This window comes from Penicillium daleae, assembly GCF_028827525.1.
Source record: "Penicillium daleae strain IBT 16125 chromosome Unknown utg000001l_segment0_segment0, whole genome shotgun sequence".
NCBI lineage: Eukaryota > Fungi > Ascomycota > Eurotiomycetes > Eurotiales > Aspergillaceae > Penicillium > Penicillium daleae.
In genome coordinates this window covers 1,054,606-1,080,814 of record NW_026623149.1, presented here as the reverse complement: position 1 = coordinate 1,080,814, position 26,209 = coordinate 1,054,606, and the positions used below count along the sequence as shown (strand labels likewise).

The 26,209-nt window shown below is 52.2% G+C and overlaps 10 protein-coding genes across 10 annotated transcripts; 3 read left to right on the top strand and 7 right to left on the bottom strand.

Annotated features, from left to right (window-relative positions):
• Positions 1 to 2,422: 2,422 nt before the first annotated feature.
• N7458_000344 (uncharacterized protein) lies at positions 2,423 to 4,835 on the bottom strand (the record flags this gene model as incomplete). Its single annotated transcript, XM_056903738.1, has 6 exons — positions 2,423 to 3,789; positions 3,861 to 4,008; positions 4,077 to 4,193; positions 4,260 to 4,361; positions 4,456 to 4,681; positions 4,762 to 4,835. The coding sequence occupies 6 exons, from the start codon at positions 4,833 to 4,835 to the stop codon at positions 2,423 to 2,425; spliced, it is 2,034 nt and encodes a 677-aa protein (XP_056771505.1).
• Positions 4,836 to 6,128: 1,293 nt separating this feature from the next.
• Positions 6,129 to 6,534, bottom strand: N7458_000343 (DNA-directed RNA polymerase core subunit RPB10; the record flags this gene model as incomplete). The annotated part of the gene is made up of 4 exons (XM_056903737.1): positions 6,129 to 6,171; positions 6,227 to 6,313; positions 6,378 to 6,436; positions 6,499 to 6,534. The coding sequence occupies 4 exons, from the start codon at positions 6,532 to 6,534 to the stop codon at positions 6,129 to 6,131; spliced, it is 225 nt and encodes a 74-aa protein (XP_056771504.1).
• A 307-nt stretch (positions 6,535 to 6,841) lies between these two features.
• Positions 6,842 to 9,674, top strand: N7458_000342 (WD repeat protein; the record flags this gene model as incomplete). The annotated part of the gene is made up of 3 exons (XM_056903736.1): positions 6,842 to 7,131; positions 7,193 to 7,923; positions 7,987 to 9,674. The coding sequence occupies 3 exons, from the start codon at positions 6,842 to 6,844 to the stop codon at positions 9,672 to 9,674; spliced, it is 2,709 nt and encodes a 902-aa protein (XP_056771503.1).
• Positions 9,675 to 10,201: 527 nt separating this feature from the next.
• On the bottom strand, positions 10,202 to 12,093 carry N7458_000341 (Clr5 domain-containing protein; the record flags this gene model as incomplete). Its single annotated transcript, XM_056903735.1, has 2 exons — positions 10,202 to 11,891; positions 11,978 to 12,093. The coding sequence occupies 2 exons, from the start codon at positions 12,091 to 12,093 to the stop codon at positions 10,202 to 10,204; spliced, it is 1,806 nt and encodes a 601-aa protein (XP_056771502.1).
• A 660-nt stretch (positions 12,094 to 12,753) lies between these two features.
• On the bottom strand, positions 12,754 to 14,109 carry N7458_000340 (uncharacterized protein; the record flags this gene model as incomplete). Its single annotated transcript, XM_056903734.1, has 1 exon — positions 12,754 to 14,109. One exon carries the CDS (start codon positions 14,107 to 14,109, stop codon positions 12,754 to 12,756), a length of 1,356 nt encoding a protein of 451 aa, XP_056771501.1.
• Positions 14,110 to 15,428: 1,319 nt separating this feature from the next.
• N7458_000339 (Het-C domain-containing protein) lies at positions 15,429 to 18,160 on the top strand (the record flags this gene model as incomplete). The annotated part of the gene is made up of 3 exons (XM_056903733.1): positions 15,429 to 15,760; positions 15,838 to 16,010; positions 16,089 to 18,160. 3 exons carry the CDS (start codon positions 15,429 to 15,431, stop codon positions 18,158 to 18,160), a joined length of 2,577 nt encoding a protein of 858 aa, XP_056771500.1.
• Positions 18,161 to 18,567: 407 nt separating this feature from the next.
• On the bottom strand, positions 18,568 to 19,708 carry N7458_000338 (D-lactate dehydrogenase; the record flags this gene model as incomplete). Its single annotated transcript, XM_056903732.1, has 3 exons — positions 18,568 to 18,660; positions 18,735 to 18,910; positions 18,988 to 19,708. The coding sequence occupies 3 exons, from the start codon at positions 19,706 to 19,708 to the stop codon at positions 18,568 to 18,570; spliced, it is 990 nt and encodes a 329-aa protein (XP_056771499.1).
• Positions 19,709 to 19,716: 8 nt separating this feature from the next.
• Positions 19,717 to 20,612, bottom strand: N7458_000337 (FAD-binding oxidoreductase; the record flags this gene model as incomplete). The annotated part of the gene is made up of 2 exons (XM_056903731.1): positions 19,717 to 20,261; positions 20,357 to 20,612. 2 exons carry the CDS (start codon positions 20,610 to 20,612, stop codon positions 19,717 to 19,719), a joined length of 801 nt encoding a protein of 266 aa, XP_056771498.1.
• A 1,017-nt stretch (positions 20,613 to 21,629) lies between these two features.
• N7458_000336 (NAD(P)-dependent alcohol dehydrogenase) lies at positions 21,630 to 22,920 on the top strand (the record flags this gene model as incomplete). Its single annotated transcript, XM_056903730.1, has 3 exons — positions 21,630 to 21,653; positions 21,751 to 21,873; positions 21,994 to 22,920. 3 exons carry the CDS (start codon positions 21,630 to 21,632, stop codon positions 22,918 to 22,920), a joined length of 1,074 nt encoding a protein of 357 aa, XP_056771497.1.
• Positions 22,921 to 23,484: 564 nt separating this feature from the next.
• Positions 23,485 to 24,772, bottom strand: N7458_000335 (putative Ras family GTPase (Rab4b); the record flags this gene model as incomplete). The annotated part of the gene is made up of 4 exons (XM_056903729.1): positions 23,485 to 24,338; positions 24,422 to 24,531; positions 24,553 to 24,617; positions 24,710 to 24,772. 4 exons carry the CDS (start codon positions 24,770 to 24,772, stop codon positions 23,485 to 23,487), a joined length of 1,092 nt encoding a protein of 363 aa, XP_056771496.1.
• Between the last annotated feature and the right edge of the window lie 1,437 nt (positions 24,773 to 26,209).

The following is a 26,209-nucleotide window of genomic DNA, read 5'->3' as shown; positions in this document are numbered from 1 at the left end:
AAGATTGTTGAGAACCCATGCGAATACGATTTGCTTTGGGAAATCGATTCCTAGGCTTGCCAGTTCGATTAGCAGGCGTCTTATCTCAGTGAGATAATCATGCATGCTATCGAAATCGCCTAATTGACTATTGAATAGGCTTTTCAACACAAGGAATTCGGTAGTAAAGCCTTTAGGTCGATATTGGGTAGCCAAGGTAACCCATGCTTGGTAGGCCGATGTGGTATCTCCTAACCAAAAGAGTGGGCCATCTTTGCATGATAGCTTGATTGATGATAGAGCGTCTCGATTCATCTGATCAATAGTTTTGAATTTATCAGATGGAATAACTAGCTCATTTTGGCCTATCTCAGCAGGGCTAGTAGATCTTGTAGGTCTACCAGATCTTCTTCCTGACCAAATCGCAGTATTTCTGCAATCAGGTGATCGTTGATCAGGTGGTAGAGCAATTGCTTTTTCATAAGACCAGTGTTGATTAGGAATCTGGCCTTGCTGAATAGCAGGAAGCTTTGTGTAATCATGTAGAATCGCATCGATCAGTCTCTCTTGATCAAGAATTGCCTTGATTCGGATAGACCAGGCAACATAATTTCCTTCTCCTTTGAGAGGATCGATATTGTGTTTGTTGATCATTTTGAGTTCAAAAAACTTGATTGAATATTTGAAAAATGATTGTTTTTGTCAAGAAAGTTGAGATTTCTTAGTTTTCGTATAGAGAAGTAGACGCGACCGGTAAAAATCGAGTATAAATTTTTGAAAATAAGAAGTCGGAGGAGCTTTTTGTTTCTCTTTAAGAGAGAGAAGTTTCTCTTAAAAGTAAAGGATTCTTCGTTGAAGATAGAAGATTGAAGAAGTGGTATAAGCCGAATTGAAGTAGGATCAATTCGGGCTCATAACCTGTGAGCAAGCGATGCTGCGCAGGTTGGGTAAAGAGGAAGATAAATTAAAGATGATTAAATAAGATCGATTGATCTTTCTTCCTCTTGATTGAATAGGAAGGATAAGTTCAATTCGGCTTAGAATCATAAAGATGAGAGAAAAGTAAAGTAGGACTGAAGCTTGGTTGATTGTATTGAATCTTGCTTGTATGTCTTGAACATGATTTTTGTAGAGAAAACAGGGCTTATTTATAATCAATCTTTATCAAACCTCTTTTGCATGTGATCGTTCTAGATCCTAGATCTAGATGCATGATGATCTCATGCAGACAGATAGTGATCTCATGCAGTAGCTGTTTGATCGGTGGTTGCTTGATTGTACGATGTCATTGATCGTAGTGATGATGTAGATCGTATACAATAGTATACGTCTTCTACGATATCATTGACCGTAGTGATGATGGTATAGCGATGTCATTGACCGTAGTGATGATGGTATAGCATAAAGCTTATAGAGATTCAGCCATCTTGTATAGGCCTTATGAATCTGGCTTGATATGCTGCATGGCGGTCTGGCTTGATAACATCCTGCCCTATATCTCACAGTTATTCCTTAACTAGTTACGGCCCCGCGCCTTCTTAAGGTTCGTAATAACCCGGCCGTCCCGAACACCCTAAACACCATACTAAATACGATATTTCAGATTATGATATTTCAACCTATAAGGGTTTATATAAGTTGATAGGATATTTAAGTATCAAATATATTATATTAAGTATATTTATCCGGTCAAAAACTATTTTGAGGTAGTGTAATATTAATATATAAATATGCATCACCTTATCGGCGTGTATTTTTAGTAATATATGTAAATAACTATGTAATCTACTTATTGATGGATCTATACTAGTTAATGTATTACAAGGAACTATCCTACCGAAAATCAAGTAATATTATATTCTTGTTGTTGATATATAGCAACCTGAAATATCGTGTTTACTATGGTGTTTAGGGGTGTTCGGGACGGCCGGGTGTTCGAGACGGCCGGGAATTACGTTATATATATACCCTTTTATGCCTATATACAGTGATCTCGGGTCGAGATCAGATTTAGTGGGGGAGGATAAGATCTCGGGAGCTTTTTCTACCTTAGGCTCCCTTTCTAGTAGGCCTGACCTACTATCTCCTTCCGGCCACTTCTGGTCACGTAAGGCCCTCGTCGGCCGCGCATATATATATAGTCTCTCCTTTTCCTATACTTAGAAGGCCATGCCCTATCTACCCTTCGGATCTCAGTAGCTCCTCACTCCCTATAGCACTATCTATCCTTCCCTATAACCAAAGCTAAAGCCATACCTTCCCTCTATCTACTGATGGCTAATCAAGACCGTAAATCCCTACGTAGCGACTATAAACGGAGGAAGCTAGAATAGGTCTGTGAACTTCGATTGATTGATTGACCTTAACCAGAGCCGACCTTGAAGCCACCAGTGTAGATTGAATTATATGACAAAAGCTAGAGCGGCACGTAGACGCGCCGGGGCTACGTCTGAATAGTCACACCCTTACGGCCCGTAGCCTCTTCTAGGTGAAACCCAAAGACTAGGCGATATAGATCCCGTAGCCAGCAGTATTGTCCATTCTGAGCCATTGCCTGGCATGCGTGTGCTAAATCGATGGCGCTGACACGACCCTGGGGTCCGACGTTGCGAAATGCAGGGTCAAACGCAACTAGCTTCCGGTAGCTTTTCAATAACGTAGATTGCCAGGGCGCCGAGCCGAACGCATCCGAGGGGAGTGATTTCACAAAGGAGGATAAATTTTGGGTGGTCCCTCGCTGATAGCCACTGTTGATCGCAGCCTTAGTGATGAGCACTTTCAGGCGTGTGAAATTAGGGTCCTCCGACATGGTGGTGACGGTGTTAGCGGATGAAGCTGTTTGTCCGGAGGATCGAGATTTCTCGGAGACGTTGGAAACATTGGAAGGCCATTTAGAATGAGAAGTTGTATGGCCACTGCCATGCCCTAGCACCAAAATGTTGGGGACCGGTGCTTCATCGGGGGAGACTGTGGCAGTGTCGTCAAAGATCGTAGTCGGTGTCTCAGGATTCGTGGCCTGTCCTAGAGAATCATCGGCAAATTCAAGCTCCGACTGCTGGGAGACTTGCTGGAAAGCCTGGGCAAAGGTGGCCTGACTTGGACGCGGAGTGCCTCGATCCGAGCTGCGCAAGCTGTTCAGAGTCCAGCCCTCACGGAATATATCGCAGAGCTCCCAACAGGCCTGAACTGCCGAGCCCAACAGCTCCTCATCCAGTTCCCTTCCTTCTCTCTTAGCCTGGCGAATGCTGAATAGCATCTCAGCGAGCGCCCAACAGGCACTGAGGAGAGAGTCCGTCTCCGCCAGACGGGTTCGCTGCTTCATGAGCCGGTGGCATAGTGTTATGTAGAAATCCAATGTACGCTCACGGAATGCGTCGGGAAGGTTGCGATCGTGTGTGTTATAGAGGTGATTATTGAGTTCAAAGCTTACTCTCAGCACCGAGTCGGTTAGGTCGCTGTCACAAACACGGACTTCGAACAATGCCTGACAGAAATCTCGACATAAGTCGAGGGTTGGGATCACTTGTGACCAATAGTCGTCGTCGCGAGTGTCGTATAGCTTCTGACATAGTCGCCAACAGGATCGCCAGGCGTCCTCTTGCATACCGTCATTGTGGGACCGAAGGAGTCTTTCCCGATTAATATAACTGAGACTAGACAGTGTATTGCAGAGGGTCCAGCATTCAGTGAGAGCTGCTCGAAGAGCATTGATCTCCGCTCCTTTACTGCCAAAATTTCCTGGCGGGAAGTTAGTCCCCACATCCGGAGCCATCTCTATGTGTGATTTGAATTCACTACCTTCCGGTATATCTTCCCGATACAAGTTAGCGACTGCGGGAATACACGCAAAACATGGACTTTCACATCGCAAAAAAAATTACCTTCTAAGCTGCTTGAACGTGTCCGCCGTCCAGATTCCTCAAATTCTTGTCTTGTTTGCGCCCGGGGAGTTGCTCTATCCGACCAATCCTGGACCGGCGCAACACTAGTTGTCAACGGAGGCGGAGATATAGGGCTCGTGCCAACCTTCTCAGACGTGTCTTGTCAGTAAGTGCAAGGGTGAGCCCGGAAATTTGTCAGAACTAGGATTTCAGCACCTTCCGCGATGTTTCTGATACCCCCGGCCTGTCAATCAACTGTAAATGATCCAAGAAGCTCGGAGACGATGACTCCTCATCCTCGCATGATTGTTCGGAGGATGGCTGTAGCCTAGTCTAGTAGAGGATTAACGGACTTTGTACTGTGCTGATTCTCAATTAAAGGGGATAGTGACTCCTTACAAACTCGCCAAACCCAGCTGGGGCATGGATTACCGACTGAGGTGGTTCGTCCTCATCAGATCTTGCGACGAGTCCATTCTGATGCATTTGCGCGGTTTGAATCTACCTCTGTCAGAATGAGGCTTGAGGTCTCGAGTTTGGAAAGAGGAGGTCGATTTCCTCGGCAGGTTCATTACTCTGGAACCGATATACATACGCTTAGTCCCAGAGGGGGTGATATCCCCGCTCTTGGTCCTTGCACAGGCGTCGCGGGGACAGCAACCACCTCACCATGGATTTTATCGCGAATCACCTCAATCTCCTCTAGTTGATGGTCGTTGAATGACGTTGATGATGTATCCGTCGTGCTTGTGGAAACAACGTCCCGGGGAAGGTAGACCGAGGTTCGCGTGTTTTCTGAGATGGAGGAGCTTTCCACAGACCTGCGCCTACATCAGCGACCGAATGGGTGACGATAGAATTGTCCACAGTTCGCCTCTGAATCATCGCATCTCAGCCTTACATTGACTCAGGCCCCGCAAAGGGGCTGGAGGGGTCGCGGTATGGCAGGACGGGCAATGGCGACCTGACGGCCATCATGGCCGAAGTTGTGGACGGATGATCGCAAGAGAAAGATGTGTGAAAAAAAAAGAGTCTTGACGGAGTCAGGAAACCCAAGGGTAATTGAATGCGATCCCCGCGCAAGTCTTTTCGAATGAGCTTAGGCCGCGCCCAGGCAACTCATTGGGATTACTTTCCAGGCTCTCGGGATTCCAATATCACCCAGCCGCTGTTGGTGCCGACCGAGGTCTCTGATACGACCGAGGAGTTGCGAGGGATGCGAACGATACCCAGCTGGACAAGCTGGAAACCTAGACAAGTTGAACACGCAGCACTATGGAGATTCCCACAGAATCAGATGCATGAGGGGGAGAGGACCAAGGCGCCTGGGGCGTGATGAGCATGCAGCTCGGGTCGGTGTACCCACTCAGACGCCGGAGAGCGGGCCCCCAAGCTTGAGCAGCTAGACCACATGGGGATGCTGGGCGCTTGCGACAGCTCGGACCCCACGAATGACATTGGAATCTTCTTTTCTGATTTCGCGGGAGCCAACGGGGAGTTCGCAAATTGGGGCCAAATGATAATCGTGTGAAGTGGAGGGGGGGAAACGGCAGCGGGACCTCATCCGACTTGCTGTTGCGAGTTAGCAAGAATGAGCAATGATAACGAGCCATGGACCACTCAGTAGCCCAAGCTATAGAAGCCCTCGACTCTTTTTCATCAGAGTAGCAGGCCAGTAGTTGGCCAATTACTCCACCTGGATCGCGGCAATCGTGATAAATGGAAATGCTACTTCCGAGTAGAGATGGTCGAATCCGCAGAGGGAGAAACAGAGACACGAGTAGAAAATGGTTCAGACAGTGATAATCCACCCTGAGAAGGTGGCTGTAGTCCAAGCGGTAGTGAATTTTCTACAAAGTACAGGGGGCCTCCATAGACGCCAAATTCCAAGATTGTGTGTAACGCCTTCCCAAATGCAAGTGGACGGGGATCAAAACGCAGTCCGCCTCTAGAACTTTTCCATCACCGTGTCCAGCCCACCTCGACTGATCGTGTAATGTGTATGCAGCAATATCCCAGCTATGCCACTGTTGTCTCGTTGAAAGGTTCCACAACGGACACGGACGGTTGGCGAAGCCCAGTCTGACCCTGGCGATCAAAAATATCCAACCAATTGTATCATAAGAGCCGCGATATTCGAGGACCATGAATTTGCCCGGGCAGCTAGCGCGCATGGAATTTGCACATGGACAAAAGTCTGAACATCGCCCCTGAAGAAGTAGATCGATCGTGGAAGAAAGTCGTTAAAGAAAGAGGGCGGAGTTCCAACTAAGCCTGCGCATTGGCACGGTCTTTCTCGGCGGTGTTGTACCTAGACAGTCCCATCAGTCCAATGCCCTCATAGTCCTAGAAGATTCACCTCGTACCGAAGGAGCTTCTCGATCAGGTCCACGTGGGTCATGATCATACGTCGGCAGCAGTAGCGGCGGCAGCCAAGCTGGTCCATGGCATCACTGAAAGAGCTGTTAGGGAGATGTAACAAGAGAAACGCTCACATCGCCACTGGGAATCACCTACCCATCAGCGACCCCCTGGTCGAGGAGTTCGAGATAACGCTCCCATAGGTCACCGACAACCTAGGTAGTTATCAGCAAAAGCCTACCAAGCCGAAAACCCCGAATTGAATCTCGCCACTTACCTTTCCACAGGAGAAGCAACGCACTGGGATGATCATGGTGTATTTGCGGCGGAAAGTGTAAGGATTTGCGAAGATGCCGAGCGTTGGATGTTTCCGTTCGACACGATTGAAGCGATGAAACTTTTCCCGCGACGGCGGTCAGCGGGACCGCTTTTTCTGCCATGCGATACCGCCCAGTTTTTGCTGGGAGAAAAAAAAAGATGCGATGGACCTTTTCGAGCTTCGACTGGCGGGACTTGATTGTCTATACAAAAATTCCCGGACATGACAGACTAAACCTGTCCTGTTATCTTCGCCATTTGAACGATCATTTTATTTGAAACTCCCAAACGGGACCTGCGCAATGGCTCCCAGCCAGTCGGCTCAACACCAGAAACGATCTCGGGCCAGTGATGCCGCAGAGAAAGTATCGCGGCCGGGCGAGGAGCGAACCAAACGGCGCCGTACCTCCGATGTGATCGATACTCAGAGCCCAAAGAAGGCCAAGGCTTCCAGCAATGCTGAAGCTACAACCAATGACGACCCTCCGTCGCAGGAACTGCGAGAGCGAAAGAGTGCCGCACCATGGTCATTTTCACGTCCCGTCGGTGGCCGCTATAGCAATCTGGACCCCGTCATGACTACAGATGAGGCGTAAGTAGACATCTCTTCTCTGGTCGCACAAGCCCGGCAGCTGACCCTTTTCCATTTTCAGATATCTCTTCGTGGGACTCGACACTTCAGTGCAAGTATTTGCAACCGCTACCTCTCGCCTCCTCCGTACCCTGCAAATGGAAGCCGGCCAGAAAGTGATTGGATACCAACTGTGCCCCATCGAATCCGATATTCTCTATATTTTCACACCTGGTTTTGTGACCAAGTGGGACTGGGATTCTGGAAAGCGGCTTGCCCGCTGGGGGACTGATGCCCCCACCGCGGCGGTTGATCTATCAGTGCTCGAGAGAAAGGACCAGCTAGCATCATACTCGATAGTCTCCCAGAAGGACGGGAAGAGGCAGATTTTGATTAACTCACTAGGTGAAAAGAAGCTCGCCGGTATCTCAGTCCTTGTAACCAACGAGCCGATCAACACCATTAAAATTGCATGTGGGGGCCGAGTCATCGTCGCTTGTGATGGATCCCATCTGTTCCTGGGTACTACTTCGAGCGTTGATCTCGAATTGCTCGAGTCTACTCAGTACACGTGGCGCGAGGCTACCCTCCCAGCTCCTGCCACCTGTTTCCACCTGCGTGAAAGTTCCGATGAAAGTTCGGAATCCTCAGATCCCGTGGTTGACTTGGTAGTCGGTGACACTGGCGGATACATCTTGATATATCAAGACATTCTCAGCACCCTGTTTGGTCATTCCGTGGAGAAGAAATCCCCACCCCGCAAATTGCACTGGCACCGAGGTGCTGTCAGTTCCGTGCGATGGTCCAGAGATGGTAAGACTATTGCCTGATAATTTGTCATTGCCTAAAGTACATTTGCTAACAATCTTTTCCCAGGCAATTATCTTATTTCAGGTGGCCAGGAATCGGTGCTGGTGCTGTGGCAGCTTGATACTGGACGAAAGCAGTTCCTTCCTCATCTTTCCTCGCCCATATGCAATATAATTGTTTCACCGAACGGAAACTCTTATGTCGTCAAACTGGCTGATAACTCGGTTATGGTCTTGTCTGCTCGAGAGCTGCAGCCCTCCGCCAATGTGACTGGTCTCCAACTAAGCACTGAAAGCTACAAGGACTCTTCTCCACGAGGACCTTGCGGTGCCGTTGCTACCTTGCACCCGCAGCACCCCGAACGACTGCTGGTTACAGTTCCCGCTTCTTACCACATTAGTCAACAGGGGCAGCAGCGCCCAAGCTCTGCTGTTCTCCAGACATTCGATATCCGCGCCAATTGCCACATCTCCCGCCAAGCTCTGGCACGAACCAACGCAACAACCTTGGATATTGGCCCAGACGGAACTCCTATCGTCGCTCCCGATGTCCGCCAGATGGACATCATACAGGATGGAAAATGGTTAGCCACCGTCGATTCATGGGTGCCGAATCCTCAAGACGTAGAAGCTTTGACTTTTAGCACTCAAAAGAACGACCTGGCTTCATCGCGCCCCGAGGTCTACCTCAAGTTTTGGAAGTGGAACCCATCATCCGACAGTTGGGAATTGGTGACGCGCATCGACGGACCCCACTTCAGTGATTCTCGTCATGCTACCGTCCTTGGCCTTGTGGCTCGCCCATGCTCCCATGAGTTTGCCACCCTTGGAGCCGATGCATCCCTCCGCTTCTGGTGCCCAACCGCCCGGCACCGAAGTGGCCTGAATACCGATGCGTCTAAAAAGAACCTTGACACTTGGAAGTGCCGAAGTGTGGTCGATTTGAGTGCATCGCTCGAAAATGCCACGCGCGCTCTTGAGACAGCCTGTATAAGCTTCTCTGAAGACGGGTCTGTCCTTGCTGTTTGCTTGCCCTCTCATTCCGGTCCAAGCGATGGTCTTGTTCTTCTGGTTGATGCCCGAAACGGCACTGTACACTATCGCCGGACCGGGGTCTTCTTTGGAAAGCCCTTATCCGCGAAGTTCCTCGGAAAGTACTTGATTGTCGCTTCTTCCGGGTCCGTGGCTGTTTGGGACACTGTTGACGATGTCGTCAAGCCAATTGAGCTCACCGAATCGACTGGCTCTACCGATGTGATGTTCTTACCCTTGGTTGCGGTCAATTCACGAACTGAAACTTTTGCTATCGCTATCCGCCGCGGTGGCAGCTCGAACAACCCCCAAAAGAAGCGGCGCAAGGCTCGGTACTATATCCGAATTTACGATGTCCCGTCCTTTGATTTAGTATTCCAAGAAACTCTTGGCTGCAGTCCCTTGGCGCTCCTATCAGACACATACACCGGCGACTACATCATCATTGATTCAACTGTCAGTGTGCAGCGCCTTGGCTGCTTGGAAAAGGCATCACAGAAGAGCACACAGCCACAGGAGGTGACCAGCCAGCTGAATTCTGGACTAGCTAGCATCTTCAGCCAGGCACACGAGCGACCCGCAGCACTGCCGGCTGCTGAGGATGACCATTCTACTTCTCAAAATAAGGCGCTGGCCACGGTGTTTGGAGACACACCGGCCTTCTCCCTCCCCTCCATCGGTGTTCTCTTCAGGAACGTGGTGCAGACCCTGGGTTCAAGCTAAAATTCCGTCTGGACTGGTAGGAGTTCAAGGTTGGGTCAAATGTGATATACTTGTGAATTAAAGCGATATTTTTGTGACCGTTGCATCTATAACATGAATTTGTAAACTTGTCACAGCCACTAACGCCTCGCTATAAGACATCACAACTTGGATATATAAGTAGTGTCTTTTAATTATCAAATACTCGAGAAGACCCAGCCAACTTCCACGATATGGAGTGCGTACGATGTAGACAGCGGCCCAGTAAAGGCTCCAATATGATTAGATGTGATAAGACGTCAAGTACGAGGAGCAGCGCGGCGTTCATAGTGGAAAAGAAGACCATATTGAAGGCGGCATGACCGAAATTCATCAGCCACTGCCAATTGGATTGCAAAGATTTGATTTTCGTCTTGGGTTATAGAAGCCCGTATCAATACCTAACTCCCAGTCTTCTATCTTCTAGCCAGTGAATAGAATCGTAAATCAGAAACCTTGACCCCGTACCCAGGTTGTTCATTATAGGAGGCGACGTATTGTAGTCCGCTTCAAATTTGCCCTACTGTGAAAACAAGCAAGGCCTTTCGCCCATGGACTTGTGCCAAATAAGCATCCAGCTCGTGATCTTCGTCGATGGAGAAAAATGTCTCGTTACCATGCTCATCCTGATCGACACCTTCGATCTTGCTGAGAATCGAGTAAGGATAGCGGCCAGTGATGATCTGGCGCACCTCTTCAACCGATCGAGTGGCCAGCTTGTCCATCCAGGGTTTGGCGGGAGTTCCCTGAAGCTGACTCTGAGGGCTACTCTGGAACCAAACTGTCGTGTTAAGCAATGGAGAATGAAGCATTGGGTCCATATATTCAAAGGCATTGGCCGCCTCGTGTTGTGGATTCGCCGTGAAAGAGGACGGGTCGTTAGCTGCCTGCAGCAGAGAGGGATCGATCTGCATGTCGCCAAGCTCGCTAGCGGAAATGGGAGCGCTGGCGAGCGCCTGGGATGCGAGGGTACTGATCCCGTTGCTGATTCCATTGTCCATCATATTATGAACAGGAGTATTGCTGGATGGTACATGGTTCTGTGAGCTGGCTCGCGGCGTGGATCTTTTGCGAGCCGGATCTCGCTTGGTCTGGTCGTCTCGCAGCCGTTTCATCACGTCCCGACAGAGCACTTCCAAGGCTTTCAACTTGGACGCGTGTTCTGGGTTAGCCGAACCTGGCTCAAGAATCCGTTGAAGAAGGGGCGAATTATGAATCCATCGAGCTTTTAACTCCTCCCAATGCTCATCGCCCGCTTCTAGCTTGCTTGTGAAATGGTCCGCCTTGAGGGTATCATAGAACGCGTTACGGATCTGGCGACTTTCCTCCGGATTGACTCCCAGAGCGTTTTTGGCTTCGGCAAGGGTCATGCGTCGCTCCAAGGTTCTCATTCGTTTGGTCACATCTGTACACACAACATCCAGAGCCAAAGCTTTCGCATCACGTTGGGTCGGCTCGGAACTAAACACCTGTTGTAGGTGGGGGGATTCCTGGATCAATTTGTCCTTCGCGGCCTGCCACCGCTCTGGGCCAGCAACTGTCTTTTTAATGAATCCGGCTTCTTCACATATCCGCTGAAAGTGGTCTCTCAGCTGTCGATATGTCGTGTTGTCCAAATTGAGGTACTGTTTGCTCTCGTCGATTGTAGTCTCCGAGGGAAATCGAGGGGGCCCCGGAGGATCTGCAGGCAGTCCAGCCCACCCACGGGTACGACGACGACGTTTCCTGGAAGCCCATCGCTCTGCGCTTTCTGATTTGAGACGGTCCAGACGTTCTTTGCGTTTCGCTAGAACTTCCGGTGACAGGCCTGGGGACGAGGGGCGCTCGGCAGTCGCGGGATCGGATTCTGCGGGAATTGAGTCGGCACCTTCAAAATGCTCCTCCTGCTTGTAAACCTCTTGCTGGAGCGCCAAAAGCCCTTCATCCTCATCTGGTTGTGTATTCCGCGCATCAGCACTTAGTTGTGATTTCATGCCATTGGGGATGCGAAGAAGCCAGCGGTTCTTTGCGCGAACGCGCATCAACTCTCTTTCTTTAATCGAAAATCCTTCCTCATTCAATATGCGGAGCATATCGCGTTGATTGGTGTTGTGTTCCCATAGCTCCTTCACTCGGGCGACGAGGTCGACATTCTTATGCGCAGGATTCTGTTTCGAGGGAAACCCCCATCGCTTGAACTGTGTCTGGTAGGCGCGCTTACTATTGAAAGCAACAGATGTTAGTCTTGAATGATCGGAGAGGTACTTTTGGAAGCTCAAGAAATCGGAACGGAGAGTGAAGCTTACCTCGGCGCAAACTGATAAGCCGTCCTCATGTACTCCATGATCTCCTCCAGGGCCTTCTTTTCCTGAATGTACATCTGGAAGCAGATATCCCGCTTCCCAGCCCAATCGTACACCATGACAGCAGAGACGCTCCCTCCCAATGGAGGCGCGTCTGGCGGGGAGGACGGAACCCGGAGAAGTGATGGTGGAGCTCTGCTCTTATCAGGCGGTTGTTGTCGCTGCTGTGCGCCGTAGCGAAGAGGGAAAGACGCCTGGCTGCCCGGAGCGACACTTGCGCAGTTTTGGTCACGTGACTAGGATTCGAAGTATGGGGTAACTAACTATGGAGTAAAGTTGGCTGGAGGACGATCTACCCGGTGAATACCGTACATTGTCGTGAATTGTAGAAACTGATCAAATTGATGGAAGTGTTTCCCCGTCAGATGAGTTGAGTCTCAAAAGATCACTAGGTCTTGACGAGCTAGCATGGACAGAAGGGGATGACCATAACGACGTCAACTCTTACACGGGAGCAAGAGAAGTGGGAAATCTGCCATATTCACTATCGACTCGACCATATGGCCCTGCAATGTTACAACAAACTAAGAACATGAAAATAAAAATCCAGGTTAACACCAGAACCTTCCAAACGCCGTTGGCTCACACTCCGAATCCTTGTGGCCTAGAAACTCCACCCAGAAAAAGCTGCACAATGGCCCCCGTCGCGGAAAACGAAATCGCTAGATGATAGGTAAAAAACAAGAAAAGAGAAAAAGAAAAAGAAAACAACTCCCGACTCAGGTCATCTTGCGAATTCGTCGACGGAACTTGAACACCCGCGTGCGGAGCCACGTCATGAAGAGCACCCAGTTGCTCTTCGATTGGGACTTCCACGATACAGACGGCTCATCGCTGTATGCCTTGGCCCACTGGTTGTCCTTGTTGTTCCCCTTCTTTTCGGAAATTTCTTCCCGAGACTGGGTGGCTGGAGAGCCCTGGGCTTCGGGCGAGTTGCGCTTTACCAAGCGCCGGGTCTGTCGCTCATCCGCCTTGATCTGTTGCTTCTCGAGGCGGCGAGCCTTGGCGGCCTCTTTCTCCTCGAACGCCTGCCGTGCCGCTTGGATGGTTGCGGCTCTTGAGACGGGATCCGTACTGGTCCGAGTGCGGCTTCGAAAAACATGGTCCAGCGAGGGGCGTGAGATGGGCGATGCGGTGTCCACGATGCTTCCGTTATCGCGCGAGTATCCGAACGATGGGCGACCAGTGACGTTGGTCTGGGAGATACCCGGCAAGCGGGTAAATGAGTCGTCATCGATCTGTAAGGATAAACGTGGGATTGGACCCGAGGAGGCACGAGCTGTCCGGGGAGGCTCTGCACCCGACAGCATCTTTGCCTGGGTTTCCGGGCTTCCCTCATCCAGGTCATCGCTCTCATTGGCCGATGTCTGGTACGACTGACTCAAGGGAGGTGTGTATGCGCGGGGCGTTGGACGCAGTGGATACACATACTGCGATGCTGGCTTGCCTCCGCTCGATCCGGTCGTGATCGAGAATTGCGACGTTCCACTCGTCGATCGGTGGTGCATGCCGGAGGTCGTTCGACGATATGGTGCGCCCGTCAGCGATTCACTTTCGCGGCGTTCTCGCTCTCGTTCCAGGTTCAGAAAGATGCCCAGTCCCTCCTGTTCAGTGGAGGAGCGGGAGAGGTCAATCGACTGCGAGGTCGCCTCGTCGCGCGACATCTTTCGAAGCATGGGCTTGATATGCACCTTTGGCTTCCCGTGCTTGTTCTTGTGGGAACGATTGTCGAGGCCGTCCATGTAGTCATTGATCCCCGCGCCCGAGAGGAAGAAGGTTGAGTCGAATTTTCCAGCCGAGTCACTTGCGTTCATTGCTGGGGTCGTCTTGGTGGAGCGCATGGAGCCGTACTCCCTCGGCTCTGACGATAGAGATGGGTCGGAGTATGCCGGAAAGGGCAATGGCTCTCGCGACAAATCCGAATCTATGTTTGAAGGGCCTTCCATACTCGAGGCTTTGGAGCCCTTGCGGGCATTTCGCTTGGAGATTGATCGCGAGGCGGAGTCGATCGACCACCGGTTCCTGGAGACCGGAAAGGCCGGGTCCTGGCCATACTGCATGTCCGAGCGCGCCATGGGGATTTTCACGCCCTCCACACTCTTCTGGATCCGAGTAGGCTTAGAAACGGGTCGCACAGCGCATGGTTGTCGTTGGCACCGAGGCTGTTGGGTACGGGGGGGTAGGGGGAGGGTGGTTCAATTGTGGAGGTGGTGGGTGGAGAAGTTGGAGGGTTTGACGGCGCAGAGGGAGGTAAAGAGTCGCGATGGATAGAGTTAAGAGAAGGCGTGAATTTAGGCGAAGAGTGGGACCAGGAAGCAATAGAGGGATAGAGAGAGGAGCCAAATGGAGCGGGGAAGGAGGAGGACGTAAGCGCGCGGGGGGTGGAGGAAGTGATCACGAAGCTGAGGACCGTGGGTTGCGTGGGCGCATTTCCGATAAGCAGACGTCCGCGGTCCGGGGGGGGGGCTCGGGAGAAGAGATCCTCCCACGTGGAACGGCTGCAGGGAAGAAAGTCTGGAGATGCAAGTGTTGAAGAGAGGGGAGAAGTGAGGAGGAGGATTGAAGAGTTGTCGGAAGGAAGGAAGATAGAAGAAGGAGGAAATAATATCGTTTTTTCTGGCCAGGCTGAGGAAAAGAGAAGAAGAGCAAGAGAAAGCGAGGAACTGGGATTGGGGGGGGGGGAAGCGGTGAGAAGAGAAGAGGCCGCGAGTTGAGAGTTGAGAGATGAGGCTGGACGCATGCGGACGGGTCGGCGCGAGTGGAAAGTCAAGAGCCCTCGGTCTCGGAATAACTTTAGTACCTGGGGGGCATGCTTGATATAGTTTTGATGGTTACGACGATTTCAACCCGTATCCCTCGTAGGATTATTAGATTCACCAGTGATGAACCTCTCCAAGATTGACACTCTTGCGTCTTCTACTTACCCAATTCCTTGGCATCCCGCCTCGGCCTCCCCAGGGTGGCCAATTTGGCAACCTCCCAGAATACCCACGCAATCAAAACAATCCATCATGATCCATACCCAATCTCATTGGATCCGCCGTCATCCATCTTCTCCGGTCGGTCTGGACTCAGACCCAACCAACATACCCAGTCTCTATCCCAATCGGAGCCAACCGCTCGCCATTGGCGAACGCGGGATGCAAGCCAAGAACAGCCAAGAAAAAGGCACCTTCCAAAGGAAACAAGACCCCACCATCGGAGAGAGCGAAAAACAACGTGGGCGGGGCCTAGAAATCAACCAGACGGAAATCATGACACGAGCGGAGCTCCGAAGTGCCCAAAACTCGACTTTCTCTTTCTCTTGCTCTCCTTGCGTCTCCCTGAGAGCTTGAATCCGTGGGACGATTTTTGAATCCACCAACTCTCTATCTGCCCCTCTCTTTTCCACATCATGGCCCTGTCCCTACAGAGCTTGGCATTCTCCCTCCTGATCATCCTGGCCATCTCCGGCCAGGCTTATGGTTTTGGTGCGGGCAACATTGCCTCTCTTTCCAAGATCGAGGGGCAAAACTGGCGCCACGGAGATATCGAAGATACCCTCTTGACCCTCTTCCTGGCTCGGGTTGCGGGTGGACGTAAGTTCAGCAAGCTCGATGTCAAGCGAGTCTATTTCGGTAACTGGCTGCGCGACTACAGTCAGGCTGTCGATGTGGGCACCGTCAAGCACGTCAGTGCCGAGGCCATTCGCATTCTGATCTGGGTCCTGGGTTTCATGAGCTTTGGGTAAGTTTTGCGGTCCGTCAATTATCCAAGAAATAAAAGACCGTCATCAGGGCTAATAACAACTTTCTTCCTATTAGCTATGGCACTCGCGAATTTGAGGTCACCACCGAGCGTTTGGGCTGCTACCAGCCTACCGAGCATATCGATAACCCATTGGGCTACGCTGAGGGTGACGATGCCCGTCGCTACGACCGCCGTCTCCGGGGACCCATTGATGAGGAGCGTGAGCTGTCCATTGACACTCGAACTGGTATGTGATCCAGTTCCCCTTTCTTGCACATGTCCAAAGTGTATCATCAAGCTGATTCATGTTTCTTCCCTCCTCCAGGCCTCAAAAACTACATCGCTTCCGAAGACCTCGGCATTGATACCTCAGCCGCCCTGATCCGCCGTGTTCTGGGTCGCTCCATTCAACTCGGCCGTCGCTACGCCCGCTCCCGCAATGACGAAGACCTGCACGAGGCTCTGCGTCTGCTCGGAACCGGTCTGCACTGTCTGGAAGACTACGCTGCCCACTCCAACTATACCGAGCTCAGCCTGATCGAGCTCGGCGAGAGGAACGTCTTCCCTCACGTCGGCCGCAACACCAAGGTTCAGATTCGCGGAGTCCGTGAGGAGGTCTATCCCATCGTAACTGGCACTTTCGGAGGAGTCGATTTTTTCCACTCGGTCCTGGGAGAATTCTCGGACAAGACCAAGCAGTCTGAGCTCCAGTCCCTGGAGGGCGTGATCTCGGAGTCCGAAAACGACGGCCCATCCAAGAGCATGCTGCAGGATCTGCTCAGCAAGATCCCCAGTGGTCTGATTGGCAGCAGCGGCGATCAGGCAGGCAAAATGGACGACTTCAAGGCCAAGGCCGACAATGCCCGCCATGATGGCCAAAACGTCAGTCCCCGCCAACCAGAGGAGTGGGCCCGCTACCTGGAAAATGTCCAGAAGCAGATCTACCCTGTTCTCGACTGGCATGATGAGCTGCTCAAGAGCATCAACGAGGCCATTGAGAAGATTCCAGTCCTTCCAGACTTGATTGAGCAGGTTCAAGACGAGATCACCGTCTTTGTCTTCTCGGTGCTCGCTCCCTACATCCTGCCTATTATCAAGCAGGCCAAGTCCGAGCTGGAGACCGGCTCCTCGGAAGTCATTCAGTCTAGTCGGAATCAGCAGCACATTGTCTTCAATGACGACAACTCCTCAAATCCCACCCACTCGATGCTCTCCAAGGACCACTTCTCCAACATCCTTAACGAGCCAGCGGGCCGAATTGCCTCGGAAGTGGTCAAGTGGACCGTTCCTCAGCTGATGCAATGCTGGGACGATGAGAATATCGACATTGACCGGACTCTGAACCGAATCATCTCCGGAGTCTTCCACCACCCCGCAATGCACAGATACGGCGATGACGGCGCGGCCGACATTCGTGGAATCATGTTCTCCACCGTGGAAAGGTGGTGGAGCGAGAAGGACGAACGGGAGCGCGATGTCCTTCGCGACCAACTCAGCCGTGATGGCGTTCGGCAGGGCCGAAACCACAAAGAGGGCGTTGAGGACTGCGGTCATGGATGCGGCAAGCCCCTCTCTCTGCCGAAGAAACACGGCACGACTGGCGGCAGCAGCGGAGGCTATCAACAGTCTAGTGACAACGGACTGGGCAAGATTGCTGCCGAGGCCGTGGGCGGAGGAGCCATCGGTGGCCTTGTCGGCGGTCTTGTGGGCAGCATTGGCTCCATGGGTCTGGACGATGGCGGCTCTGGAGGCCGAAGCAGCCCGAAGAGACAAAAGAGCCCCAAGAGAGAAAAGAGCCCCAAGCGCCACGGATACGGCAATCGTGATAATGATGATGATGATGATGACGACGACGAGAACGAGCACAAGCACGAGAATCGTCGACGCCACCATGAACATCGTGAAGAGCCCGAGACACAGCCGTTTGGCTATGCGCCGCCGCCTCGTCAAGGAGGGTACGAGTATCAGAGTGAGTCGACTTACAACGAGCGTCCGGCCCCTCGCAACGACTATGGCCGTGATGACCGTCCAGCGCCTCGCAACGATTACGGCCGGGACGAATACCCCAGCGACTTTGCTCGCAACAACTATCCCCAGCAGGAATATAACAGCTCAACCAGCTACGGCGAGCGTCCTGCTCGAAACGGGTATGCTCGCGACGAATATCGCAACGACTTCCCGCCCAACCCCCCTTCTGTGCAGAGCTACCGGCGCGAGGAGGACCGGGAATCCCGACAGGATGACAGAGGCTGCTACCAACAGGAGAGCCGACAGACCTACGAGTCCGGTCGAACCGAGTACCAGCGGACCGAGACCCGGTCTGACTACGGAGCCCCCCAGTCCACCTACGAGACCGTGCAGCAGACCAGCTACGGCGATGGACGCGTTGAACGGTAAGTCTCACCAGAAGAGGTTCTTCTTTTTTTTTTCACTCCTTAAATATAGGTAATGGGTATTGATTACATTGTTATCACAGGGAGTACTCATCCGGCTACGGTGCACCACCACCGCGCCGAGGGTACGAAGAGGAGTATGAGCGACCGAGATACCAGCCGCGGGAAGAGAGTTATGGCCAGGGCTTCGGCGGCGGCGAAGTGGACATAATCGAGCGCCGACCTCACCATGAGCGCCGCTCCAGCAGAGGCTCTAGATCTGGCAGTGAAGACGAACGGCGTCATCGCCGACACCATCACCATCGCCGCCGCTCAGGTTCTGGATCGGATTAGACCGGGAAGCCCCAGGTCCAATGCTGAGGTGATCTAGACCCAAGATACGGGCTCGCGAAGGCAAGTGAACGTATGGTTTTACCATTCCTTGACTTCGCCCGGTGCGGGCTGCTCAGTACGGACAACCTTGTCACAGTTGAGCAAACGGAGAGGGTCAAAGGCCATTTTCAGCTAGAGAAAGTAAATCGACATGTTAGATTGGTGATGATTATAGAAATGACAGGATCTGCGTTCTTCAGACTTACCCGGCGCATAGCGTCCACAGTAGACTCACCCAGCTCGTGGGCAAGATAATCGCGCTTGACGAGGCCGACACCGTGCTCGCCAGTCACGGTGCCTTCCATCTCCACGGCCCGCTTGACCATGCGATGGACGACACCCTCGGCGATTTCCTTCTCCTTGTCACTAAAGAGGATAATGGCTAGAATCGAGTTAGAACCTACATGTCCCAAAGAGCGGCGCCGTTTCAGGCTTCAGACGGGAGAAGGACTAGCTTACCGTGGAAGTTACCATCCCCAACGTGGCCACAGATACCAGCCAACAGGCCACTCTTGGCCATATCAGCCTTGGTGGCATCGATTATGTCGGGCAGTCTGCTCATGGGAACTGCGACATCGGTGGTCCAGACATGGTCATCGGGGTTTCTGCGCATGGCCATGACACTCCACAGCGCAGCCTTACGGGCGCTCCACAGTTCAGCCATCTCCTCATCGCCGCGGGCAAACTCGAAGGATTTGCTAGCGGTCTTGGAAGCGATCTTCTGCACCATACCAACTTGCTCCTTCACGGCGCCGGGAGTGCCGGCGAAGCGGAAGAAGATGGTAGGAGACTCCTTCCACTCGCGACTGGTGGACCCACTGGCATTGATGCACTTCATTTGCACATCGTCAAGGATCTCAACGCCTGCGACGGGAATACCCGCCTCGACGACGTGAGTGACGCACTCGGCGGCATTCTGAATGCTAGGGAAGCTAGCCACGGCAACGTTCTGGCTGGCGGGCGTGACTGTCAACTTCAAAGTCGCCTCGGTGATTAGGCCGAGGGTACCCTCGCTGCCGATGAAGAGTTTCGTCAAGTCATAGCCGGCGCTGGACTTGCGTGGACGCTGGCGGGTCTTTATAACCGTTCCATCGGCCAAAACGACGGTCAATGAGAGCACCCACTCGCGCATTGTGCCGTACCGATAGGCATTCGTGCCTGAGCAACCCGTACCAACCATTCCACCAATCATGGCACCGGGACCGGGGTCCGGGGGAAGAAAAGGCCATCCTTGGCGAGTTCCTCGTTCAAGTCCTCCCAGCCAACGGCGGGCTGGACCACGACATCCAAATCACGCTTGTGAAGGTCCAAAATGCGGTTCATACGACGGAAGTCAATGCATACGCCGCCACGAGTGGATGCAAAGTGGCCCTCCAGACTGGTTCCGCCCGAGTACGGGGTAACGGGAATGACGCGCTGATGACAAACTTTCATGATACGTGAGACCTCCTCGGTAGAGGCGGGATAGAGGATGAGGAAGGGTTTCTCGTCCTCCTTGCGAGTATAAGAGGACCAGTCAGAGCCAGCATGCGTCTCGAGATCACCGGGGGAGGTTGAGACGTTCTCTTTGCCGAGGATCTCGACAAAGTCGGACCAAGCGGCCTGTAGATTGGACTGGGAGACATTGTGCTTGGGGGGCTCGAGGTCTGCAAGGGAGGTAGTAGAGGAGGTGGGGAGGGCAGCAGGTTTGAGGGATCCGAGGTAATAAGCGCCGGATGAGAAGAAGATCAAAGCTATAATGTGTGACAGAATACGTTAGTTAGCATTGGGCGGAGACATTGACTGAAATCGGCCGTGGATCCAGAGAACATGGAATTGGTTACCATACCGAACATCATGGCAGCATAGCGACCACCAGACGATTGAGTCTGATATTGAGCGAAGCGCTCCTGCTCCGCGCGCTCGCGCTTCAGACGCTGCTGGGTGCTTTCATAGAGCTGGCTCTTGAAGGAAGCTTGCTGCTTTTCGTTGGCGCGGCATCGTGCAGAGGCGGCAAAAAGTCTTTGCTGTGGGATGCCCGTAGCTGGGCGAGGTTGAATGGTACGCAGAGCTCCCCGAAGGATGGAGCTATGTGGGCGGACCATGATGGGTGTGTAGAGCGAGTAGCTCGAGGACGGTGAATTGCAGAAGTGGAGGCGGAGGAAGTTCGATGAAGTCGCGGGCTTGGCGCGGGCAGCGCGGAAGACCGCATTTATCGGTCGGGTTCCTTTCTGGGCAGTGTAACGGACATGGGATGTCTGATAATCTACATCGATGATAATAGTGATGATGATTATATTCACTCAATGCGATGCTTTAAGTTGACTTGATGATCTCATCTCCGATCGAGCCAATTGGTTGAGGCTGTTGGCTACGGCATCGAGTTGGCCCTCGGGTGGACTATTTCGTGGCAAGATATAGTTCTCGAATCAGGAATTAAATATCAGCCATAGCAGGATATATATTATTATTGGTCATGATATGTTTAAAGATTACTTATTATTGCCAAGAATGGAATATGTGAGTGGGATATTACCCGTCCAGCATAACCACGTCACCTCGACTCGATCACCTGTACACTGTACAGTCCCGTTCTCCACTTGGACCTGGACAGTCACTCGTTAACTAGTTACCAGATCCATCGCAACCGAAAAATCTCTCCTGTCAGGTGGACAGGTTAAGATCGTGCCGTTAGCAGGAACTCAGACGAACAAAGTGGACACTGTCCATTTAAGGCAAAATCGGGTAAAGGGCCCCTTCGGCGGTTAAAATCCCAATTGGATCCACCAAAGGCAAGTCGCCCGAATTTCGACTGAACGAATTGCCGTAAGCAGTGACTCCCCAGGACTGTACGGAGTGGTAGGATGAGACTCGTCTAGCCCTGGCAATTGCACTTAAAAAAGTCAAATTGCGGGGAGCTCCAGCTCGGTTCATTCCCATTTTTGCCGGCGGCCTCGATTTTATAAATAAATTTCCTGCAACCATCGCCATCCTTATATCTTCCCATACGTCTCCCTTCCTTCTTTTCCCATTCCTCTCATTCATCCATCCTTTCTTCTTTCCGCCACCTCCCTCTCTACCTCCCTCCTGCTTTACTTCCCCATCTCCATTCCGCTCCCACCATGACTTCATCCGAGACGGCCAAGGTAAATAAATGGCTAAATGCGATGCCCCTCGCCCCGCCCTCCACCCCCCGCCACGACCCAAGTCAAACCAACCGCCCTGGCTAACAGACCGCAACAGAACCTGTCCTTTGTGTTGGAGGGTATTCACAAGGTCAAATTCGAAGACCGCCCAATTCCCGCCCTGAAGAACCCCCACGATGTTCTGATCAATGTCAAATACACCGGAATTTGCGGAAGTGATGTATGTAACACGAAATACCGTCATGCTCCCCCTAGCATGCTCCGCAATCAACGTACGAGGGGGGACGAGAGCTCGGCAATGTGAAATTCGAAGCTGACCCGGAATCTGCTTCACTTTTAGGTGCACTACTGGGAGCACGGTTCGATCGGGCACTTCATCGTCAAGGACCCCATGGTGCTGGGCCATGAGTCGGCCGGTGTGATCACCCAGGTGGGTTCGGCCGTGACGACGCTGAAGGTGGGCGACCGTGTCGCCATGGAGCCCGGTATTTCTTGCCGACGATGCGAGCCCTGCAAGGCTGGCAAGTACAACCTCTGCGAGAACATGGCCTTTGCCGCGACCCCGCCCTATGACGGTACTCTGGCCAAATACTACGTCCTCCCCGAGGACTTCTGCTACAAGCTGCCCGAGAACCTCTCGCTGCAGGAAGGTGCCCTCATGGAGCCGCTGAGTGTGGCCGTTCACATCGTCCGCCAGGCTCGGGTCAACCCCGGACAATCCGTGGTGGTCTTCGGCGCAGGCCCCGTCGGACTGCTGTGCTGCGCGGTGGCGACGGCCTTTGGCGCATCGAAGGTGATTGCAGTGGACATCCAGCAGTCCCGATTGGACTTTGCCAAGGAGTACGCGACCACATCGACCTTCATGCCGTCCAAGGTGGCTGCCACCGAGAACGCAGAGCGACTGCGCCAGGAGAACGGCCTCGGTGCTGGCGCAGACGTGGCCATTGATGCCTCGGGCGCTGAGCCCTCCGTCCACACTGGTATCCACGTCCTCCGCAACGGCGGTACCTACGTGCAGGGTGGCATGGGCCGCAGCGAGATCCAGTTCCCCATCATGGCAGCGTGCTCCAAGGAGTTGACCCTCCGGGGTAGCTTCCGCTATGGTAGCGGTGACTACAAGCTGGCGGTGGAACTGGCCTCGTCGGGCAAGGTGGATGTGAAGAAGTTGATTACGGGCACAGTCAAGTTTGAGGAAGCTGAAAATGCATTCAATGAGGTCAAGGCTGGCAAGGGCATTAAGACGCTCATTGCTGGTATTGATGAGTAAAGGACGATACCAAATACGAAGAAGAACGATATGAATATTTTAATGATATTTGAAGCCAGAACCTCTTGTGGCTCATGAGAATGAAACAAAAAAAGTGATTAATGGTTGATCTGTTCGAAGTTTATGTTACACCTCGACCAAAAAGGATAATGAGAAATCTAAAGCAAGCAGTATGACGAGACTATCGAAGGAAACGTGTGGATCCGTTGCCCTAAATCAGCTCTGAAGTCACGAGGTCACTGGATGGAATCTCCATTGAAAGACAGTCGGGGGAAAGCTCCTGGTACCAAACAGCAGGAGACACGGCAATTGTTCCAAATAGAATGCTTGAATTGAAAGTGCCCGTACATCTATATGATGTACATTGGGGGACCGTATACACAAGTAAAAAACATCCGTAAGCATCTGCCAGAAAAGGTAAAACTCACAAAACGAACGTCAGAAAGGGGGTATCGTGCAATGACGGAAGGAAAGACAAGTTAAAAAAGAAACCCAAAACACAAAATTCCCATCCATCTTGCTCCTCAATTATCGAAACCAAATCAACGGCGAGAGCGTTCTCCCTCAACAACAAGTCCGATTCCTCCGCGATGACGATCCGCCTAGCCGGAATACATCCTCCCACTCTCTCATCCCACCTTTCCAACCAGATCCCGGCCTGCCTTTTCGCCTCGAGGGCCGGTGCAGTGATAACGCATTCTCATCCAGCGTGGCTCGGCTCCGGATACTCGAGGCATCGCTAGCACCGTGGCCATACATGGCCCCATCTCCATATTGAATCCCGCTCTGCGGGTCATCCGGGTCGATCTCTCCAAGCTCGATCTTGGTCAGGATAATACGGGCTAGCCGCTGAAAGACTTCTTCCACGCCCTCGCCCGTCAGAGCGGATATCTCAACCGCAACGGGAATATTCGACTGCGCGGCCCAGCGCGCGGTATCCTCCTTACTAACCTCGCGACCCTCGGCAAGCGAGGCAGTCATTCTCGTCCCGGGGCCCAAGTATGTCGTGGAGCGCACAGAGCCCATCGCATCGAATGGAAGAGACGATTGTTTACTCGAGGTACTCGAGGGGGTTGGTGGGGGTCGGTGTGCATCATCGTGGTAATCAGACGAAGCTGTCGAATCTGCCAAATCCGCTTTATTTCCTGCCAGCAAGACAGTCAAGTTCGGCGAAGCGAGTGCGCGCGCATCCATCAGAAATGTCGGGAGCGCAGCGAAAGAAGCGGAGGAGGAGACATCGTAGACGAGGATGGCGCCAGCGGCGCCGCGGTAGTAGGAACGAGAGACAGATCGGAAGCGCTCGGTACCGGCTGTATCCCAGAGCTGCAGCTTGATGCGCCGGCGCCGAGAGCCTGTGCCGAGCTTGACGATGCGAGAGGAGAATTCGACGCCGATAGTCTGCGAGGAGAGAACTCGCCCTGGAGAGATTGGGTAGGAGAGTCAACACAAAGGTTGCTGGAAACTTAGGGGACAGCGCGCAGTAAATCAGGGAGATTCGTACATTCATTCTTCACGAAACGGTGTAGCACGCAGGACCTGATGATAGAGTAGTACGGATGGTTAGCACATGTCCCCGAGATCCGTTTGTGCAGGTCTTCTTGTTCCGGCATGCTGGGAAATACTGATACTCACTTTCCAGCCCCGCTAGGACCAAGTAAGATCACCTTGGCGAGGTAATCATACATGCTCCCCAGTTCCTACCCAGAGAACCCGAGTTAATGCGGCCATTGCGGGGGTGTGAGGGAGCTACCCAGGGGCGGGCTGGGGAAGTCGGCGGGATGTAGCATACCTGGTCCTGGTCGGGAACTGAGGAGACGGAGGAGGAGTTGGAGAGACCCCTCGGGCGCACCATGGCACCAGATTGGAAGCAACAGGTGGAACGTTGGGAGGCAAAGAGAGAGAGAGGTTGGCGGGGGGGGGGGGGGAGGATCTTCTGTGTTGACGGTGACGCCAGGCTATGCTGGCTGCCCGAAAGTGAAGGCGCCGACCGCCGAGGATCAGGCGGAGATCGCATGTGGGACTGTGAACGGGACTATCATGGTACATCACTCCAGTATATACAGTTTTTATTATGTACTACTAGTGGTATATCACCAGTAATGATGGTCTTGGATCGCATGTTACAAGATTTACAGATGTATAATATTGGAGTCCTCTCGATATCTACGCTGACTTGAGAATGTACACAACGGCCATCGTTGGTCAGACTGGCGGCGTACAGGAGGGAAGTACTGTTGTGTACAGGATAAAAGGAGGATAATGATGATAATGGCTTAGCTCGTACTCAACCCCCACTCGATCATTCACCGCTCCAACCCTTTTTTCTTGGCGCTCTCGGTACGGAGCCTCGCATGAATAATAATAATGGCCGAGGAGATAGTTACATTGGAGCCAGAGCAACAAGGCTGAGTGCGAACGGGCCTGTCCGTCCAAGACATGAGGCGATATAATGATGTATAGTTTATACCGAGAGGCAAATCCAGTTCGATATCATATTACTGTACAGTAGTCAAGGAGAGCGATCAGGTCATGTACCTACTGTAGATCGACCGTTGAATCTTGATCGAGATGATGACCGATCTGATTATGATGGAGTCCGTAGTTGGCCACCCCGTGGGGGGCTATGATGATCTAATGCGATCATCTTGTGTGGGTAAATGAGAAGACGATGCAGGGTCTTACTAGAAATGCCGTCATTGCCGATGGCAGTGCCGGAGGTCCAAGAAACCCTCCTGTATCGGATAATTCTTTTCCAATATATACGAGTTGGAGAGTAATGACTTATACAAGAACAGATACATAGCATACCTACAGTACAATACTGGATGAATGTGCATAACTCTGCAGCCAAGTATTCTAGAAACGGACAAAGAAAAACTACTTAGTTACTGTATCCAACAATCCAACTGGACTCAGAAAGGAAATGGAAGGAATAATAATACGATGGTGGCGGAGTCGTGTTTAGTCCAATAAACTCCTGTATGTAGTGGGATAGTAAGCACTGGCCCACTACTACTAACTTGTTCCAAGATCTCCAGGCGGAGTTATACTCCGTTTCCTTTGCCGTACTCCGTAGTTGCACCTCGTAGTTACAAGCTGACAGCACATCGCATGTGGTCAGAAGAATTTGGTTCCACTAATCCATGGTCATTGAATCAGGCACTAATTGGCTAAGCCTCCGGCTCAGCCTCAGCCTTCCGGCCCAAGTCCCCTTAGCGAGTCAGTTACAACTTACTAACTTAGTGATCTTAGTCACCTTACTCCTTAAGCTTCCCCTCGTATTCGCGTC